Source organism: Octopus bimaculoides, chromosome 6, assembly GCF_046866305.1.
Source record: "Octopus bimaculoides isolate indiv1 chromosome 6, ASM4686630v1, whole genome shotgun sequence".
In the NCBI taxonomy this organism is placed as follows: Eukaryota; Metazoa; Mollusca; class Cephalopoda; order Octopoda; family Octopodidae; genus Octopus; species Octopus bimaculoides.
In genome coordinates, this window is record NC_142933.1 from 81,571,425 (window position 1) to 81,591,179 (window position 19,755).

At 38.0% G+C, this 19,755-nt stretch overlaps 1 protein-coding gene and 1 long non-coding RNA gene across 7 annotated transcripts in view; one reads left to right on the forward strand and one right to left on the reverse strand.

The window, feature by feature from the left end:
- LOC128248122 (uncharacterized) overlaps positions 1–19,755 on the forward strand; it is a 128,050-nt gene that overhangs the window by 11,372 nt on the left and 96,923 nt on the right. The window lies entirely within an intron of this gene.
- LOC106881835 (oxysterol-binding protein-related protein 8) overlaps positions 1–19,755 on the reverse strand; it is a 139,331-nt gene that overhangs the window by 8,778 nt on the left and 110,798 nt on the right. For all 6 annotated transcript variants that reach the window (XM_052968685.2, XM_089354150.1, XM_052968686.2 and 3 more), the window contains 2 exons: positions 1,157–1,282; positions 242–342 (listed from right to left, as the gene is read on the reverse strand). In XM_052968685.2, the coding sequence (XP_052824645.1) occupies positions 242–342; positions 1,157–1,282 (227 nt within the window). The remainder of the gene's footprint in view (positions 1–241; positions 343–1,156; positions 1,283–19,755) is intronic.

The window sequence follows — 19,755 nt, forward strand, 5'->3', positions numbered from 1 at the left end:
ATAAAATGTTCTTTACATTCTACCACTATTTTATTGCCATTTATTTACGAGTATTATAAATTTTACAGGTAAAATATGTTTCTGGGAATGAATTGCAATTTGTAATATTGCTACTATGGGAAATTATTGCTCTGCTTTACAAGTTTTCACTTTACAACTGGCCTCTGGGAATAAATTAACTCGTATACCGAGGCATTCATCACTCTACAACTAAATTTAAATGTGTGTGTGAAAGACTTACAATTCAGATTCCATTTCGTCCTGATGTTCCAAAGGAACAGTAAATCGTTTTAGTCTTTGACTTATTACTTCTTGTGAAGGATTCCAAAACATCTGTATCTCCTGAAATAAAAAGAGAAAAAATAAATTTGTTACTTGTAACTCTTTTCAACTGCTTCTCTGTATTGGATAACATCATACAGAAAACACCATGTCACACTCACAAATCACTTTGGACTAGAACTGTCATAACATTGTTTAATTTTCTCTACTCCCATCAATCATTCCCAAAACAATAGCAAAACTAGGGAACTTCTATGTGGCCACCAGATCCACTAGAAATAGCAACCAAATTACCCTCAAGACTATTCCTTCTGAGCTTAGATTGGAAACGCCATATCTTTTATTATTTACTTGCTTTCAGTTATTGGACTATGACCATGCTGGGGCACTGCCTTGAAGAGTTTTAAATTGAACAAATCAATCCCATTACATATCTTTTTAAGTCTGGGATTTATTCTATCAGTTATTTGTGCTGAAGCAATAAGTTACGGTGATGTAAACAAACCAACACCAATTGTTAAGAGGATAGGGACACATACATACATACATACATACATACATACATACATACATACATACACACACGCATGTGCAACACATTTTCTGTCTACCAAATTCAGTCACAAAGCATTAGCCAGTCCAGGGCTGTAGTAAAAGATGTTTGTCCAAGGTGCTATGTAGTAGGACTGAACCCAAAACCACATGGTTGCTAAGCAAGCTTCTTGAGCACACAGTCATGCCTGGGATGATCTGCAAAAAGATGAGAATGATTGACTGGAATGTCTATAATTTGCTTAATCAAGGGTGACTTCAGACTAGACAACAACAACAACATAAATATAATTAACAACTAAACAATATGTATTTCTCTTACCTCTGAACGCTTGTCTTTAATAAACACTTCTTGGTCCCAATGGCCCTCTATCACAGCTAGAGTGTCTGACCCCATTTTGATACGGCCAACTATTCGGTTGGAAGCTTCACCACTTCCTAGAAATGGCTATAAAGACAAATTAAAATAAGAAAAGTTAAGCTGCTTTAAAAGTAAAGGCATGCAGACATGGAAATAGAAACAACATGCATAATATAAAAAAAGTAACATGAACATTAAATGCATATATATATATAATACGCACGCACAATCATAACCATCATTTAACATCCACTTTTCCATGCTTGCATGGGTCAGACAGAATTTGTTGAAGTATATTTTTTACATCCAGATATCTTTCCTATTGTCAACCCTTATCTGTTACCAAGCTAGGAGGTATTCCCTCCCACCAACTAAGCATGTTTTTCATGGAAAACTGGAAACAATTTGCTTGTATAACGATGATGCTCATTTACAATTATCACATGAAGTCTAGACAAGGGTATATACCTAAACATACACACACAATAATTCATCTTCAAACTGACTCATAGTAGGCATGTATAAACCTAGTTACAAAATGATTGCTTTCTAGTATGGGGAAGAAGAAAGATTGGTCACGCTGATCAGCTAAAAAGAAATTTTAAATGTACATTTGATGCACATGATCTTCTCTCTCTCTCTTTCTCTTGTAAGAATTCCTTTCCAATAAAAGAATATCCATAAAGCTCTTCAGTGAGTTGATCATCAGAAAGATGAATGTCTGAGAGATATGAATATCATAGTGAAATAACTACTTTGTATGATCAAAGTAGTTATATGATGAGATTGTTCACTGTTCTCATTGTCCATAAGTGTTTGTATATTCCAGCTTGCTCTTTTCATCATGATGGAAGATGAACATCATGTAGAATTTGCTTTGTTTTTTTTTCTGTAAGGTGTTGTTGCTGCAATGGATATATAATCCACCAGTCACTGCATAAAAAACTAACCAGATTTTTGAGGCGGCACATTTGCTTGAAATACAATTTCTAATCATCTCTCATGCTTATGAGCAAGCAGTACCACCCTAAAAAAGCTACTCTGTTACCTAGAACTCACTATATTAAGCCTACACCCACCAAAAAGAATGAAATATTAAGCTAAGTTCCAGGTCATTAACATGAAAGATTTTAACTTAATACTCTAAACATGTAAAAATGATGATGACGATGATATATATATATATATAATTACAAACAAGGAGAATGGAATTAGCAAGTCCTTTTATTACATCAATTTATGGCCGGTTTCATTGAAACTTGATCTCATGAATACTACTATGTTATACAATAATATACATGACTATTAACACCGAAATGAAATTTTATATATATATATATATATATATATGTAGTATTTTACTGAAGTTGAAAATTCAGCTTCAATAAAATATTATTTTACTCTTCCATTAGAATTTGAGTACCATTTCCTCCCAACTTTTTTTTACACCTATGTGTTCGTGCGCGCTTGCTTGCATGCATGCATGCATGCGTGCGTGCGTGCGTGCGTGTGTGTGTAAATTTAAATGCATGACTGAAAGACCTACTAATAGTTTCCTGCTATTGTGATACTTGAACAGGTATATTTATAAAACACTCCATGTATCTTACAGCAATCCTTCAGGCTCAGTTTGTAAGTATTTTATAAATATGCCTGTTCATGTATCATAATAGCATGAAGCTATTAGTAGCTCTTTTGGTTGTGTAGTTAAATTGATATTCATCTCTCACTTTTTTGTTGATTTTCCCTCTATCCTGGACTGGCTCATGTGCGGGTGACACATGAAATCTTTCGAGCGGGGTCGTTGCCAGTTCCCCTGGACTGGCTCATGTGCGGGCGACACATGATAACTTTTGAGCGAGATCATTGCCAGTGCCCCTGGACTGGCTCTTGTGCGGGTGACACATGAAATGTTTCGAGTGGGATCGTTGCCAGTGCCCCTGGACTGGCTCATGTGCGGGCGACACATGAAATCTTTCAAGCGGGATCGTTGCCAGTGTCCCTGGACTGGCTCGTGCGGGCGACACATGAAATCTTTTGAGCGGGATCGATGCCAGTGTCCCTGGACTGGCTCGTGCGGGCGACACATGAAATCTTTCGAGCGAGTACGTTGCCGGTGCCCCTGGGCCGGCTCTTGTGCGGGTGACACATGGGGTTTTTCGAGCGAGATCGTTGCCGGAGCCCCGGACTGGCTCATGTGCCCGGCGACACATGAAATCTTTCGAGCAGGATCGCTGCCAGTGCCCCTGGACTGGCTCATGTGCGGGCGACACATGAAATCTTTCGAGCGGAATCGATGCCAGTGCCCCTGGACTGGCTCATGTGCGGGCGACACATGAAATCTTTCGAGCGAGATCATTGCCAGTGCCCCTTGACTGGCTCTTGCGCGGGTGACACATGAAATGTTTTGAGCGGGATCGTTGCCAGTGCCCCTGGACTGGCTCATGTGCGGGCGACACATGAAATCTTTCGAGCGAGATCATTGCCGGTGCCCCTGGACTGGCTCATGTGCGGGTGACACATGAGGTTTTTCGAGCGAGATCGTTGCCGGTGCCCCTGGGCTGGCTCTTGTGTGGGCGACACATGTGGTTTTTCGAGTGAGATCATTGCCAGTGCCCCTGGACTGGCTCTTGTGCTGGTGACACATGAAATTTCTTCGAGCGAGATCGTTGCCGGTGCCCCTGAACTGGCTCTTGTGTGGGGTTGTTGTAGGATTTTCGGGCAAGATCGTTGCTGGTGCCCCTGGACTGGCTCTTGTGCGGGTGACACATGAGGTTTCTCGAGCGAGATGAGCGTGGCCGTTGCCAGTACTGCCTGATTGGCCTTCGTGCAGGTGACATGTAAAAGCACCCACTACACTCTCTGAGTGGTTGGCGTTAGGAAGGGCATCCAGCTGTGGAAACACTGCCAAATCAGATTGGAGCCTGGTGTAGCCATCTGGTTTCACCAGTCCTCAGTCAAATCGTCCAACCCATGCTAGCATGGAAAGCGGACGTTAAACGACGACGACGATATATATGTGCTGTGCGTGAGAAGACCTGGCAAGCCAAGTGAGATCGTTGCCAGTGCCCCTGGACTGGTTCTTGTGCGGGTGGCACATGAGATGCACCATTTTGAGCGTGACCGTTGCCAGTGCCGCCTGACTGGCCTTCGTAGGGTTTTCGAGCGAGATCGTTGCCAGTGCCCCATGACTGGCTTTTGTGCGGGTGGCACATAAGACACACCATTTCGAGCGTAGCCGTTGCCAGTGCCGCCTGACCGGCCTTCGTGCGGGTGACACGTAAAAGCACCCACTACACTCTCTGAGTGGTTGGCGTTAGGAAGGGCATCCAGCTGTAGAAACTCTGCCAAATTAGATTGGAGCCTGGTGTTGCCATCCGGTTTCACCAGTCCTCAGTCAAATCGTCCAACCCATGCTAGCATGGAAAGCGGACGTTAAACGATGATGATGATGATGATGATGATGGATCTTTAAACTATATACATATATGTACGTGTGTGTGTGTGTGTGTGTGTGTGTGTGTGTGTGTGTGTGTATACATATATATATATCTATATAAATATATTTTTATCCCGCAGAGTGTCCAATAACACCCTCCTCACCAAGCAAGCCTGGTGGGGTTGCCAGTTTAGTCGCCGACAACCAGACCATGTGACAGGTTGTACTGAATTACATGTTACCAGTAGCACTCAAGAGCGACCTGACAGTTTGTGAAAGACTATGCCTTTCTTTTGCTGGGCTCAAATCTCATTTGCGAACCCATGGAAAACAAAGCTCCACCAACTATTCTGCCTATATGTCTGTGCACACCTTTGAATACAGTGTATGCCAGAAGGTTTGCAAATCTAACGGAGGCTTCAAAAGACATTTTAAGATCCACAAAGATCAGAACTTATCTGCAGCTCTTGGTGGTCCAAATCGGATGTGCAATCTATGTGGGTGTCTTTTCAGAACATTGTCTAGTTTAAAAAGCCACATCAGATGCCATCATGGTGCTAAGGTGTAGATAAAATCCAGGCTACATGTTTCATAGCGAGTGGAACCTCAGAAGTAGTAAATACCTAACTTTAGGATTTTCATTTGCATACCCGGCAACCTTGGTTGCCAACCATGAATTATAAAATAATTTTTTTAGCTTATTGTGCTTCGATATAGGAAAAATTCACAACATTCTGCACCAATAAACTATTATTGTTCCTGAAAGTTGTTTTTTTATATATTTTCTACAGATTGCTTGAAGCTCATTTTCTTCCTACACCTAGATTCTTGGATCTTACCTTTATATATACATGTACATACATACATATATATATATATATATATATACATGTATATGTATAGATACATATATGTGTGTGTGCACACACACACATGGATAAACTAATGGATGGATAGACAGATACCCTCCCTTTCTATAAATACGCACACATATACACAAACGAATAACACATTCCTATATGTTTAAACACACATAAATACTGTTATTCTTTTATACTTTTTTTTTGTAACTCATTTCAGTTATTGATGATGTAGGTTTTCCAATAACGTTCTGCAGGTCATGTGGGGATGTACTTTTGGTATTTGTTGTTTATCCAACCTAGTTTGAATGGTGAATGCCCTCTCCATACACTAACCATGCATCTGTTCAGGTAAACTAGAAACGGCTGCCAGATAAGCAATGGTGTCGCTTACTCAGGTCATTAACCTCACGCCTTCTGCTGTGAGCATGTATTTGTGCATGTAGAGAGTACGTGTGTGGTATGATAGAAATGAAACGCCTGATGGTGAAGTTCAGGTTATCATCTAAAAACAATTTATCATCATCATCATCATCATTACAAAAGAGATTTACTGAGATGCTTAAGTTATCTGAGATAGAAATCATAAGGACCCATACAAAACTGGTCACTCTCTTTGGTAGTGTAATTTGTGACTGAAAGAAAAAGAGTGGAAGGGGGAGATGCTAATCATTGTTCAGCAGTCAGCCTTCTACAGCATTATCATCATTATCATTATTATTATTATTATTAGTTTTGCTCTTTGTTGCCAGTCATAGGACAAATATAGCCACTTCTTACAAATCAACAAGTAGGAGATCGATTGGTTTTGCTGTGGGGTGGCACGTGAAATCTGCTAGGCAACATAATACATGGAGATTAAATTTATCTTTAAAAAAAAACTCTTTGTCGTTCAGTCATTGAACTCTTGCCACGCTGGGGTACTGCAGTTCAAGAGTATTAAGTTGATTTTTTTTTTTTCTTCAATGCAATACTTTATCCCTTCTGCTTGTCGTGAACATAGAAGGATGAAAAGTAAAATTCCACCTGGGCACAAAATACTGATTCCGAATTTTGGCACAAGGCCAGCAATTTCAGGGGAGTGGGTAAGTCAATTAGGCTAACCCCAGTGTTCAGCTGATACTTATTTTATCGACCCTGAAAGAATGAAAGGTGATGTAGACCACGGCAGAATTTGAACTCAGTATGTGAAAACAGATGAAATGTTGCTAAGCGTTTTCCCCAGTGTGCTAACAATTCTTCCAGCTCACCACCATAATAATAACAATCCTTTCTACTTTAGGCACAAGGCTTGAAATTTCAGGGGAGTGGGGGCTAGTCGACCCCCGTGTTTAACTGGTACTTATTTTATCAACCCCAAAAGGATGAAAGGCAAAGTAGACCACAGTGGAATTTGAACTCAGAATGTGAAGACAGACAAAATGTTGCTAAGTATTTTACCCAGCATGCTAACAATTCTGCCAGCTCACTGACTTGGACATTAAAATATTAAAAGCAGGAATATGTAAATGATTGTGCTAGCATGTGGCTGGCTTAGTAGCTAGGGTGTTGGACTCATGATCATAAGATTGAGGTTTTGATTCCTAGACCAGGCAATGGATTGTGTTCTTGAGAAAAACACTTCATTTCACACGGCACTAGGCACGTTTGCTCAACTGGCAAAAATGAGTAACCCTGTGACAGACCAGTGTTCTGTCCAGGTGGGGAATATATATGCCATGGAAACCAGAACACTGGTCCTATGAGTCTACATGACTTAGAAAGGAACTTTATCCTATCTTTATATAAACGATCACAACAAAATATTTTTGTTTTATCCTTTACTAATATATATGTATATATATCTACGTGTATGTGTTTGTCATTCCCACCACCACTTAACAACTGGTGCTGGTTTGTTTACACCCTTGTAACTTAGTAGTTTGACATAAGAGACTGATAGAATAAGTACCAGGCTTTAAAAAATAAGTACTGAAGTTGAGGAGTGAGTTAACTAAAACTCTTCAAGGCAGTGCTCCAGCATGGCCATAGTCCAATGACTGAAACAAGTGAAAGATAAAAGATACACTAATTCTTCTCCACTCTTCTTCAAATGTGATTGATTTCCTCATATTGAATCTTACTGAGGAGCATTTAATCAGTTCAAGGTCTTGGTAAGAAAGCACTTGATGAAAGTGGTATGTTGTGAGATTTAACCTCAAGCCATGAGCTTGTGAAGCAAACTTCTTAACTATACGGTTAGGCTTATGAACACAATAAACTTTTGTTTTTTTTTTAAAAGGTTGGGGTGAGAGAAGAGAGTAAACTAATGAAATTAATCACATGCAAAGATTTCTTTTTTGCAAAGTGTGTGTGTGTGGTGGGGACAAGATATAAATAACTATCTTACACAGAATAAAAATGACAAGCCATGACACGAAACATGTTTATAAACATTTCAGTATAAGAAAACAGATTAAAGATATTAAATATAACATGGTCTTAGAACATAATCTTGAAGCAAAAATAATTATAATGGCATTATTTTTGCAGCAAAACTAAATCTGTTTTAAGAATAATAAAATGCTGTTATGTATTAAGGAAAATTTACCAAACTGGAATTATTTCACATTATGTAGAGCCATAGAATAAACCTCAACTGTTTGTGATCAGAAGTGCCCATATTCCAGCTGTGGCAATCATGTTTTTCTGTATATGTAGGATTACTTTATACATTATGTCATTCCACTTTTATCCCTTTTTTTCCATAAGATAGTAAGCTGTTACTTGAGGTAGTTCAGCTGCCATTTCTAAAAGGTTAAGCGATTACTTAGAGAAGGGGTTCCAAACTTGGAGTGCCTACTCCACCTTCTTGAGATGCAAGATGGCATTTCAGAAGGTACAACAAAGAGGAAAGAGAGCAATGTATATAATCCTCCTCCTCCTCATCATTATTGTTGTTTTTAATGTCTACTTTTCTGTATGCATAGGTTGGATGGAATCCATTGAGGTGCATTTTCCATATCTGGATGCCTTCCTTGTCATCAACCTTCATCTGTTTCCAAGGTAATAAGTATTTCCCCATGATCAGACATGTTTTCACAGAATTTTGGAAATGAAGGACACCACATACGTGAAGGTGACATTTGTTTACAACTATCACATGAAGTCGAAGCAAAGACACAGACACACACATACATAAATATGATGGGCTTCTTTCAGTTTCCATCAACCAAATCTACTCGTCAGGCTACGGTTGGCCCAGAGCTATAGAGAAGACATCCAAGGTACCACAGTTGCCCAAAGTACCCGAGACCATATGATTGGACTACAAATTTCTTACCACACAGCCAAATCTGCACTAATACACTTTATAAAAATTACACTCTGGAATAAAATTCATTTACTCTCAAAAACAATTTTGTTCTATTAAACACACCAAAAACTTTATTATCAGACCATATTTATTGTATGTGGTTCAATTTAAAGCAAAAATTAGTTATTAGAAAATTTCCTTTTCCATCATCTTTGAATGTGATATTACTTTCACAGAAGTTACAAAAATAAATCAAATATTTTCTAGGGTTGCAAGACATAGAAAAGGCTGAGAATCACTGGCCTAGTCTTCCCAATTGGCTTGCTTGTTTGGAATGTTAAGGGTGTGTTGTAGTTATAGCTTTCCCTGGGGTTTTAACAGCATAGACTAAATTTAAAAGGTTTCAGTGTAGAATTGAAACCAAGTATAATAGATTCATATTGCCAGTGTTTATACTTTGCACTGTGTGGTGCTGTTGGTGAAGTGTAAACTGGATTATGTATGAAAACGTGGCAGAAGTCATGATAACATTTTTGGTTAACATAATAGAATGTCTGATCCTTTGTTTTTATACTTCCTACAGTAAAAAAAATTAATGGCAAGCAGGTTTTATGTCAGTAGAATTCTACTGGACAATAATCACATTAGTATAAATAGAATGGAAATAGAACAAACTCTACAATTGGACACTGGCTAAAAACATGAGAATTAATCAAAAAGAGGGGGAGGGGAATGAAAAAACAAAACACAAGCCTGATTTATTCTATTTGTGTGTGAAATGAAACTGGTGGCAACAGCCGAGTTGGGAGAAGACTATTGCGTAATTTGCCAACTGTTTGAACATTAACGCAAACCACTTGAATTAGAAAGGTGAAGGGATGTACTTAAGTAAGTAGTGATGAGGACAACAATGTTTCTGTTGTGGTTCTATAATAATAATATTATATAATGGAGAAGAATGCTGCAGATGGTGAAAATACCAGGATGTTGGAGCAATTGTATTAAACTACTAAGTGTTATTTTAGCCTCCTTGTCTCTGAGTACATATGTAGTAGGAATCAGTGAAATAACAGTAATACATTAGAGTATGAAGGCACATGGCTGAGTGGTTAGGGTGTTGCATTCACAATAGTAAGATTGTGGTTTCAATTCCCAAGCTGTACATGAGCAAAGAAACTTCATTTAGCATTGCTCCAGTCCATAAATGAGCTGCAGCAATAGCTGAGAAATAGACCCTGCAATGGACTAGTGTCCTTTTTGGGAAGAATGGTATAACCCCAGACCATGTCTGGTAAGTTCACCATCATCAATTCACCGCAGGGTAAGTTCACTGTCATCAATTCACCACAGGGAACTTACCTGTAATCATTCCAGACATTTTATATGCCTTAGAAACCAGGTTAATCTCCACATTTATGTGGCCTAGGGCTCATTTACAAGCCTGATTTCAAATTTTGGCACAAGGCCAGCAATTTTGGGGAAGGGGTTAAGTCAATTATATCAACCCCAGTGTTCAACTGACACTTATTTTATTGACCCCGGAAGAAGCTCAGTTGACTTTGGCGGAATTTGAACTCAGAACGTGTAGACAGGCAGTATGCTGCTAAGCATTTTGCCTAGTATGAAACATTTCTACCAGCTTGCCACGTTGACAAATTTAGCCCTTTAGTGTTCAGATATTTTTATTAAATGTATTGCTTATTTATTCATATTGCTTTGAATTAATCACACATTATTTTGTAGCTTCAAGACATTTCAATGGTGTGTTTCTCTATGTTGAGAATGATATTGCAGGATAGTGTGAGAGGTTGGATCTGGTCAGTTTTAACACAAAACAGGAAGAATATTTGGGCTGGATATGGCTGGATTAAATGCTGAAGAGTTAAAAGTCTTTGTACTCAAACAAAAGTTTTATACTGATCTTATTTTATGACACTCTGTAATGATGCAGTTATAAAGATTCTAGATTAAAATTTAATTTTTAAGAAGACAGAGTAGTCATTGCTAGAATGCTTTGATTGTTCATAGGTTCATACTCTACCCATGGCCATCCCTAAAATTTTTCCAGGCATAATATACCCCAAAGTACACGATCCAATGTTTTTTCCCCAAGATGGTAGGGAATGATTTGTGCAAAATTTGTCTGCAATGTGTAGCAGTTGAAATGACCACATAATACATAGAGCCTCCTGATTTTCTTACTCCAGATAATCTACATGGGATATACCACAAATCAAAAATCTTTTTGTTGGTGCAGGCATGGCTGTGTGGTAAGAAGTTTGCTTGCCAACCACATGGTTCTGGGTTCAGTCCAGCAGCATGGCACCTTGGGAAAGTGTCTTCTATTACAGCCTCAGGCCAACCAAAGCCTTGTGAGTGAATCTGGTAGACAGAAACGGAAAGAAGCTCATTGTGTATGGGGGGAGGAGTTGTGTATGTGTGTGTGTGATTCAGGTTTGTGTGTGTGCCTGTTACCCGCCACCACTTGACAACCAATGTTAGTGTGTTTACATCCCTGTAACTTAGTGGTTCAGCAAAAGAGACAAATAGTATAAGCACCGGGGTTGATTCATTTGACGAAAAATTCTTCAAGATGGTGCCCCAGCATGGCCACAGTCCAATGACTGAAAAGACAAAATGATGACAAGCCATGCGCAAGCCCCTTCATGGTCACTTAACTTACTAGAAGTAGTAATCAAATCTCACTCAAATCACATGTTACAATTTTAAATAAGGAACATAGGATAATTTATATAATGTAGCTTATACTCTGAAATGTAACTCCACATACTCCTAAAACATAACCCTGCATGCTCCTAAAGCATAACCTCATATACTCCCTTAAATATACCCCTACATACTCCTGAAATGTAACCCTACAGACTCCTAAGAATGGGATAATCACAGCTGGAATGTCATTAATTATAGCTCTGCTTGACTAGGATTGGCTTGGAATTAAGCAACTGTGTTTTATATAGATGACAAGGATGAATAAATATGTTGAAATGTGGTGGTGGTTGTTCTTAAATTACTTGCATAAAGAAACTGCCAGAACTTCAATATTCCTTTGATTATAGTAATCTCACCTCTCTGGAGCCTAATTCTTACTCTTGATATGTATCATTGCCAAAAAGGCCTAAAAGCTAGGTTAGCAGAACAGTGAGAACTGTAAACAAGCATAAGAATTCAACAGCTAACAGTCTTTCATGTAAATGTGCTGACTACTAGCTGTGTGATATTTTGCTGTTTCACATACACACACACTTATTTTAGTTTCAAAACAATATGCACACATACACAAATTTACTTCAGTTTCAAAATATAACACATACACACATAATTTTCAGTACATTACTGGAACAAAGTCATGGCAATGTTGATGCCTACACTTCAAGCTTGATGTCACTCAACAGAGGAGTCACAGATATACATGAAGTACAGCAAAAATATTTGTGACTGATCATCAAAACTTTATCAATATAATCCATAAAAAGAACTGAAATAAATAAAATTAAAATATTTTGCAACTTTTTTCACTAGATCACATTTTTATGGTACATACATCATATGTGTGTGTGCATTTTAGAATAAAGTAAAAAATGGAAAGGCAAAACATATCCACCTGCTCAAGGAGGAAGCACTTCTAGCCACCTCTGATAGGTAGTTTCAATATCCTACTTTCAGTTGCAGTTCAAGCTGGAGTTTTAGTGGTAAACTGAACTGAGCATTCATAGTACATGCCTCCTACATTATGTCAATTCAGAAAAACTCCTATACTCTGTATATATACATTATATACAGACACACACATATAGCATATGCACAGACACATACATACACACCCATCACACTGTACACCACAAATAACATGTATGTATGTATGTGTGTATATATATATATATATATATATATATATATATATATATACACACACACACACTACATATATACATTACACAAACACATGTATATGTGTGTGTGTATATATCGAATACGAGGGGTTTAGTTCCCTGGTGATCTAATGAATAGGTATGCTGTGTAAGTGCTGCAATTGATCGGCTGCTAGGTTCCAAGTTCACAGCTGAGACTGGAGCTAGGGATCCGTAGTAGGCTTCTGAGTTAGCAGGTGTATGTATATTAGAGGAAAAAGGACAACAAAACCAAGGCAGGATGAGTATTTCAAGTCATTTAGAATATTGAACTAGAGTAAGGTGAATTTGAAATAATTAATTAATCAATTAATTATTAGATGTCTTACAGCTGTTTCTGGGATATATATATTACACATGCATATGTATGTATGTATGTATATATACACACACATACAGTATATATTCATTATGCAAACACGCCACATATATATTACACACACACCCAAATGATATATATCAGGTCATCCCATAAGTTCTGTCTGAATTTTGAATAAAGAAAACAAGTGATCAAATGTTATATTTAATTGAAATTTAATCATCAATGTACTTTCCCTGATTATCTATGACTTCCTTCCATCTACTTACAAACTTTTTAACCCCATCAATATAAAACTCTTCTGGTTTCAAAGCGAAGAACTCTGAAATGTCAGTTTCGACCTACTCCTGGCTTGCGAAAGTTATGTCCCCCAAATGATTCTGTAAACTACGAAACAAATGGCAGTCTGAAGGAGCAAGGTCGGGAGAATAAGGTGGATGAGGAATTTTTTCCCAACCAAGATCTTCGATCTTCTGTGATGTGATCTTTGCAGTGTGGGGTCGTGCATTGTCCTGATGAAACATCACTCCTTTTCGATTCACTAAAGCGGGTCTTTTTTTCTTCAAAGCTTTGGTTTAAAGGCTCTAATTGCTGACAGTAGATTTGAGCATTGATTGTTGCATTAAGTGGTTACAATTCAAAGTGAATTACTTCTTTGCAATCCCACCAGATAGAGAGAAGAACCTTTTTCCCATGAAGTTTCCTTCCCGGTTGTGGTTGAGCTTTTTCCCTCTTACCAAGCCACAGTTTACGACATTTAACATTTCGATAGAAGATCCATTTTTCATCACCAGTCACAAGTCTATTCAAAAAGGGTGAAATGAGTTCGCGAGAATGGAGAGAAGAGCAGATGTCAACTCGGGATTTGCGGTTGCTTTCGGACAATTCATGATGCACCCATTTTCCAAGTTTAGGAACCTTTCCAAGTTGTTGAAGATGACGATGAACAGTTGTATGGTTTGAACTAAGCTTTATTGCCAATCATTAACTGATAATGCAGGATTTTCTTCAAGTAGTGCCTCAAGGAGCTTATCATCAAACTCAACTGAATGTCCTGTTCGATCTTCATCATCAAGGCTGAAATTTCCACTTCTGAATTTTGCAAACCATCTTCTGCAAGTTCTTTCATTCAAGCATTCTTTCCCATAAACTGAGTGCATGTTTCGAGTCGCTTCGGCTGCAGAGTTTCCTTTTTTGTACTCATAAAGCATTATGTGCCTCATATGCTCTTTGGATACTTCCATGTTAGAAATTAAAGAAATTTTAATTCTATTATTCTGTAAAATAATATTTAATTAGTTTAAATGTACACAAATGCATAAAAATAATTTTAAATTCCATTAGACATTCTAAAATACTATTAAATTTCATTCAATTTTAAAAAAGGTAAAATCGGACAGAACTTATAGGATGATCTGATACATTACACATACACACACCAAATATATATACATTACACACACACACTACATATATACATTACATACACACACACTACATATATACACCACCCACATACACACAAGTGAAAGGTTACGCAAGGAAACTTAAGAATGTCAGCACTGACAGGAAGTGTGGTCTCATTGGTTTTGTGACTGTCACATCATGTCACATTTTCAAGGTTATGTGGTTTTGTAATCCAAGAGCAAGACATAGCTAATAAATACCAGTACATCAGAAAGACTGTAAAGCCCTTAATTCTTTAAGATGTGCTTGAAAATGTCAATTATGCTATATTATTGTTAGAAGACATTCTCTGTTTAATCAGCAGATACGAAAAAATGCCATCAACGTACTATAGTCCTACGTGGCATGGCATTACAGAAACAATTTTCCTATTTGATGGAGTGGGTCACTCTGGGACAAATATTAAAGAAAAATACTTTAGAAGTTGAGTGAAATACATTTATACACAAAAAATATTGGTGGAAGATTCTTGTCAAAATTGCAACAGGGTTGACCATCATCATCATTTAATGTCTGATCAGTAGGAGCTCCAAAGAGATAGATAATGGTGATCGAGAGGTTATATAGTAAGTTTGCTTCATGACCATATGGATCTAGGTCAATCACATTAAAGAGCACTATAGACAAAATGTCTTCTGTAGTCTGAGGCCAGCTGTGAGTGAAATTAGGTTTTGGTAGCTCATCAGACAGATGGCATATGTCTGTCCTGAGGTAGTAGATTCAACGTATTACCAATTTATTTATCCCACATTGCTTTCACCTCAGCCTCTCCTTTGACTAAACCATAACAAAATTTAGAAAAAGAACACAAAGAATTGGTGGTGGTGGTGGGGAAATACTGGCATTCCATTAGTTATGACGATGAGGGTTTTCGATAGACAGTGTTAGGAAGGGCATCCAGCTGCAGAAACTCTACCAGATCAGATTGGAGCCTGGTGCAGCCATTTGACTCGCCAGTCCTCAGTCAAACCATCCAACCCATGCCAGCATGGAAAGCGGACGTTAAACGATGATGATGATATGTATCTGTGTGTTTGTGCCTGTGTTTGTCTCCCACCATCACTTGACAACCAATGTTGATGCGTTTACATCCCTGTAACTTATAGAATAAGTACCAGGCTTACGAGGAATAAATCCAGGGGCCAGTTTCTTTGATTAAAAGGCTCCAGCATGGCCACAATCAAAATGAGTGAAACAAGTAAAAGAATGAAAGAATATTAAAACTGTTTAAGTTAGAGAACTGATGTTGCCACTACCTCCACCACAGCCATAAAAGCTCTTTTTTTTTAAAAAAAGTAATGAAAACTATTATATTAGATATTTCGTAACTGTTACAGAATATGCTAAATGGAGGCAAAATTGAATGAGATTCCAAATAAGGAATTTGTATATTTTTTTATCTTTTATCCTTTACTTGTTTCAGTCATATTGACTGCAGCCATTTTTTAAATATATATTACAAGTAATTTATGTTACAATTATTACAGAGAGAAAGACTCTAAAACTCATTTCGAAGTGCACAGAAAAAAAAAAAAGACTTAGTCATAATACAAACAATGAAAATAACCTATTACATCTCTAAACCTAATAGCTACACTGATCTCCTGAATGAATACCTAACAAATGATTCAACAGTCTCATAAAACCTGTGCTAAAAACCTGAATAGGATCAAACTGCTGCTTGACGAATAACAAGCTACCTTGATATATAGATTCTAGAAAGAATTACATCAATTCAATCTTACAGCATTAAATTACAAAAATAAGGTGTGTGTGTGTGTATATATATATATATATATATATATATATATATATATATATGAAACACACACACACATTCATTTGCTCTTTTTTTTACATCTATTTTTCCATGCTAGCATTGGTTATACAAATATATAATATTGAAGCATATTGCATTACAGCTGGATACATTTCCTGTCATTAACCCTTACAGGTTATTCAAGAAACAGATCTCATTACATGCATCTATGAAAGCACAGAACCAGTGGATGATTAGTTGACGGGGAAATTACAACAGACTACACTGCTTGTAGCTCAGTGCTTTGCCATGTGAAGCATTTGTACCAAGGCACACATGCACACACATACATACACTAATATCATCATCATTTTAAAGTCTACTTTTCCGTATTTGCACAAGTCAGATGGAATTCATTGAGGCAGGTTTTCTATAGCCAAATGTTCTTCCTCTCCTCAACTCTCACCTGTTTCCATGCAAGCAATATTTCCCTGCAACCAGACTTTTTGTTTTTTTTGTTTTTTTTTGTGGAAAACTGTAAATGAACAACACTTATTTAAAACCATCTGCAAAGTCAAGGACAAGGACACACACATACATATATAATGGCTGTGTGGTAAAAAACTTGCTTTCCAACCACACAGTCCCATGTTCAGTCCCACTGCTTGGCACCTTGGGTAAGTGTCTTCTACAATAGGCTCAGGCCAACCAAAGCCTTGTGAATGGCTTTGGTTGGCAGAAACTGAAAGAAGCACACACACGTGTGTGTGCATGCATGTCAGTGTGTGTTTGTCTCCCACCACCACTTGACAACTGGTGTTGGTTTGCTTATGTCCCAGTAATTTGGCAAAAGAGACCAATGGAATAAGTGCCAGGCTTAAAAAAAGAAAAAAGTATTGGGGTTGATTCATTCAACTAAAAACTCTCCAAGGAAGTGCCCCAGCATGGCCACAGTCAAATGACTGAAACATTCAGTTTTTGCCTAGCAGACCCACTCACAAGGCTACACTTGCCCCAGGTGCTACACACAGAGACTGAACAAGAAACCATGTGCCATGTGGTCAAGAAGCAAAATTAATCACACAGCTATGTCTATATATAAGAAAGGACCATGGCCTAATGGTTAGAATACTGGACTTTAGATCACAAGGCAGGGGTTCAATTCCTGGACCATAAGGATATGTCATGTCTTTGAGCAAGGCACTTTATCTTACATTGCTCCAGTCTACTCTCTACTCCAGAGAAAATCAGCACCAGCCTACAGCTCTCTCTCTCTCCCTCTCTTCAGCTGTCACATTCTTAATATTCCTTTGAGTCAAAGGGTGGTAGAGCCAAGAAAGCATCTGTGTCTGTTCATGACTATTACATAGGCACCTCAAACTAGCAAAATTGCAGCATAAGCAAGTATGACCCGGACAAACCAGATCATACTTCTTTGTGAATGGTGGTTAAGCACATGTATATACATGTGCATGCATGTGTGTATACATATGTATGTAATTATATATGTATGTATGTAATTATATACGTATGTATGTATGTATGTATGTATGTAATTATATATGTATGTATGTATATGTGCGCGCATGTATGTGTACATTATATATATAAATATATATAATGAAAGAGAGAAAGAGAGAAAAGTGTTGCTGTAAAGAATGTATTTGCTAAACTTTATTGGAGAAGAAATATTTGCAGAAAAACCAAGGCCAAGCAGAAGCAATCAACAATGCAGGATTTTTTTCCCTTTTTTATTTTATATAAAGTAAATGAAATTTCTTTTAACATCTCAGTATTTTGAGCCCCAGTGGAAAACATTGGTATATTAGGACCAAGACAAATAATAGCAAGTAATTTAAATCTCAATACAGAACCACACAAGAACATTATCTCAGGCCACATCATTTTAGTGAAAAAAAAAATCTCTCCCACATTCTGATTCTCAGATAATTCACAAGCAGCAGTCATTCAGTGCATATTTCAACTGTTATAATTTCTACATTAATGATGGCATCAACTCACATTTCAAACACAATGCATCATATGACATTCTCTGAAAACCTAAACACACACACATACACATGTATATATACCACATAAAAAGCATCCAGCATGCCCTGTACACTCTGTAGAGTGGTTGACGTTAGGAAGGGCATCTGGCTGTAGAAACCATGCCAGATCAGACAATGGAGCCAAGTGCGGCCTCTGACTTTACCAGCTCTGGTCAAACCATCCAACCCATGTCAGCATGGAAAACAGACATTAAATGATGATAATGATACACACACACACACATATATATATAAAGATAGATAGATTAGATAAATGTATCATCCTCATCATATAATGTCCACATTCCATGTTTGTATGGGTTTAATGGAATTTGTTGAGGCAGCTTTTCTACAGTTGGATGCCTTTCCTGACACCAACCCTCACTTGTTTCCAGGCTGAGATAACATTTCCTATAACCAGACATGCTTTTCCACAGAATACCGGAAGCAAACAGCATTGCTTGCATGCTCATTTGCAACCATCATGTGATGTCAGAACAAGACTATACACACACACACACACATGCATATATGTGTGTGTTTGTGTACATGTACATACAAATATACACACACACACACACATACATACATATATATATATATATATATATATATATATACACATGATGGGCTTTCAGTTTCCATCAAGCAAATCTACTAGTAAGGCTTTAGTTGACCCAGGGCTAAGCAGTGGTACAGAACCCAGAATCATGGTTGGGAAGCAAACTTTTTACCACATGTCCATGTGTGTGTGTGCATGTGTGTGTGTGTATACATACAGTGTAGCCTTGTGGTTAGGGTGCTAACCTCACTATCATTAGGTCATGGGTTTGATTCTAGGGCCAAGTGATGTGTGCTGGCTTTGATCAACGAACTCCATTTCACATTGTTCCCATGAACTCAGGTTGAAAATAAGTACCTGCCAGCTGTTGGACAAACTATCTCTTCTTTCAGCTGTCACATCTTGGATGTTCCACTGAGTCAAAATGGTATCTATAGATGCTTGTAACTACACAAGCATCGAAAACAATTAGCAAAAGCACACTATTTACAATTTATGCTTGCTTGTGATGACTAAGCATGCAGGGCCTGACAGAAGTGATGACAAGTGATCATGACTTTTAGCAATTTGCTGTGCTTCAGCAGATTCATCAAGCCAAGTGAAATCGTAGTGGTGGCCGGGGTTGGTGACACATTACAGCACCTGTGCCTGTCACACGTTACAGCAACCACACCTGTGACACGTTACAGCACCCGTGCCAGTTGACATGTTACAGCACCCTCACCCATGCTGGTGACACATTAAAGGCACCCACTACATTCTCAGAGTAGTTGGCATTAGGAAAGGCATCCAGCTGTAGAAGCCAAGCCAAAATCAGACCCTGATGTAGCTCTTCAGCTTACCAATTCCAGTGAAGCCATCCAACTCATGCCAGCATGG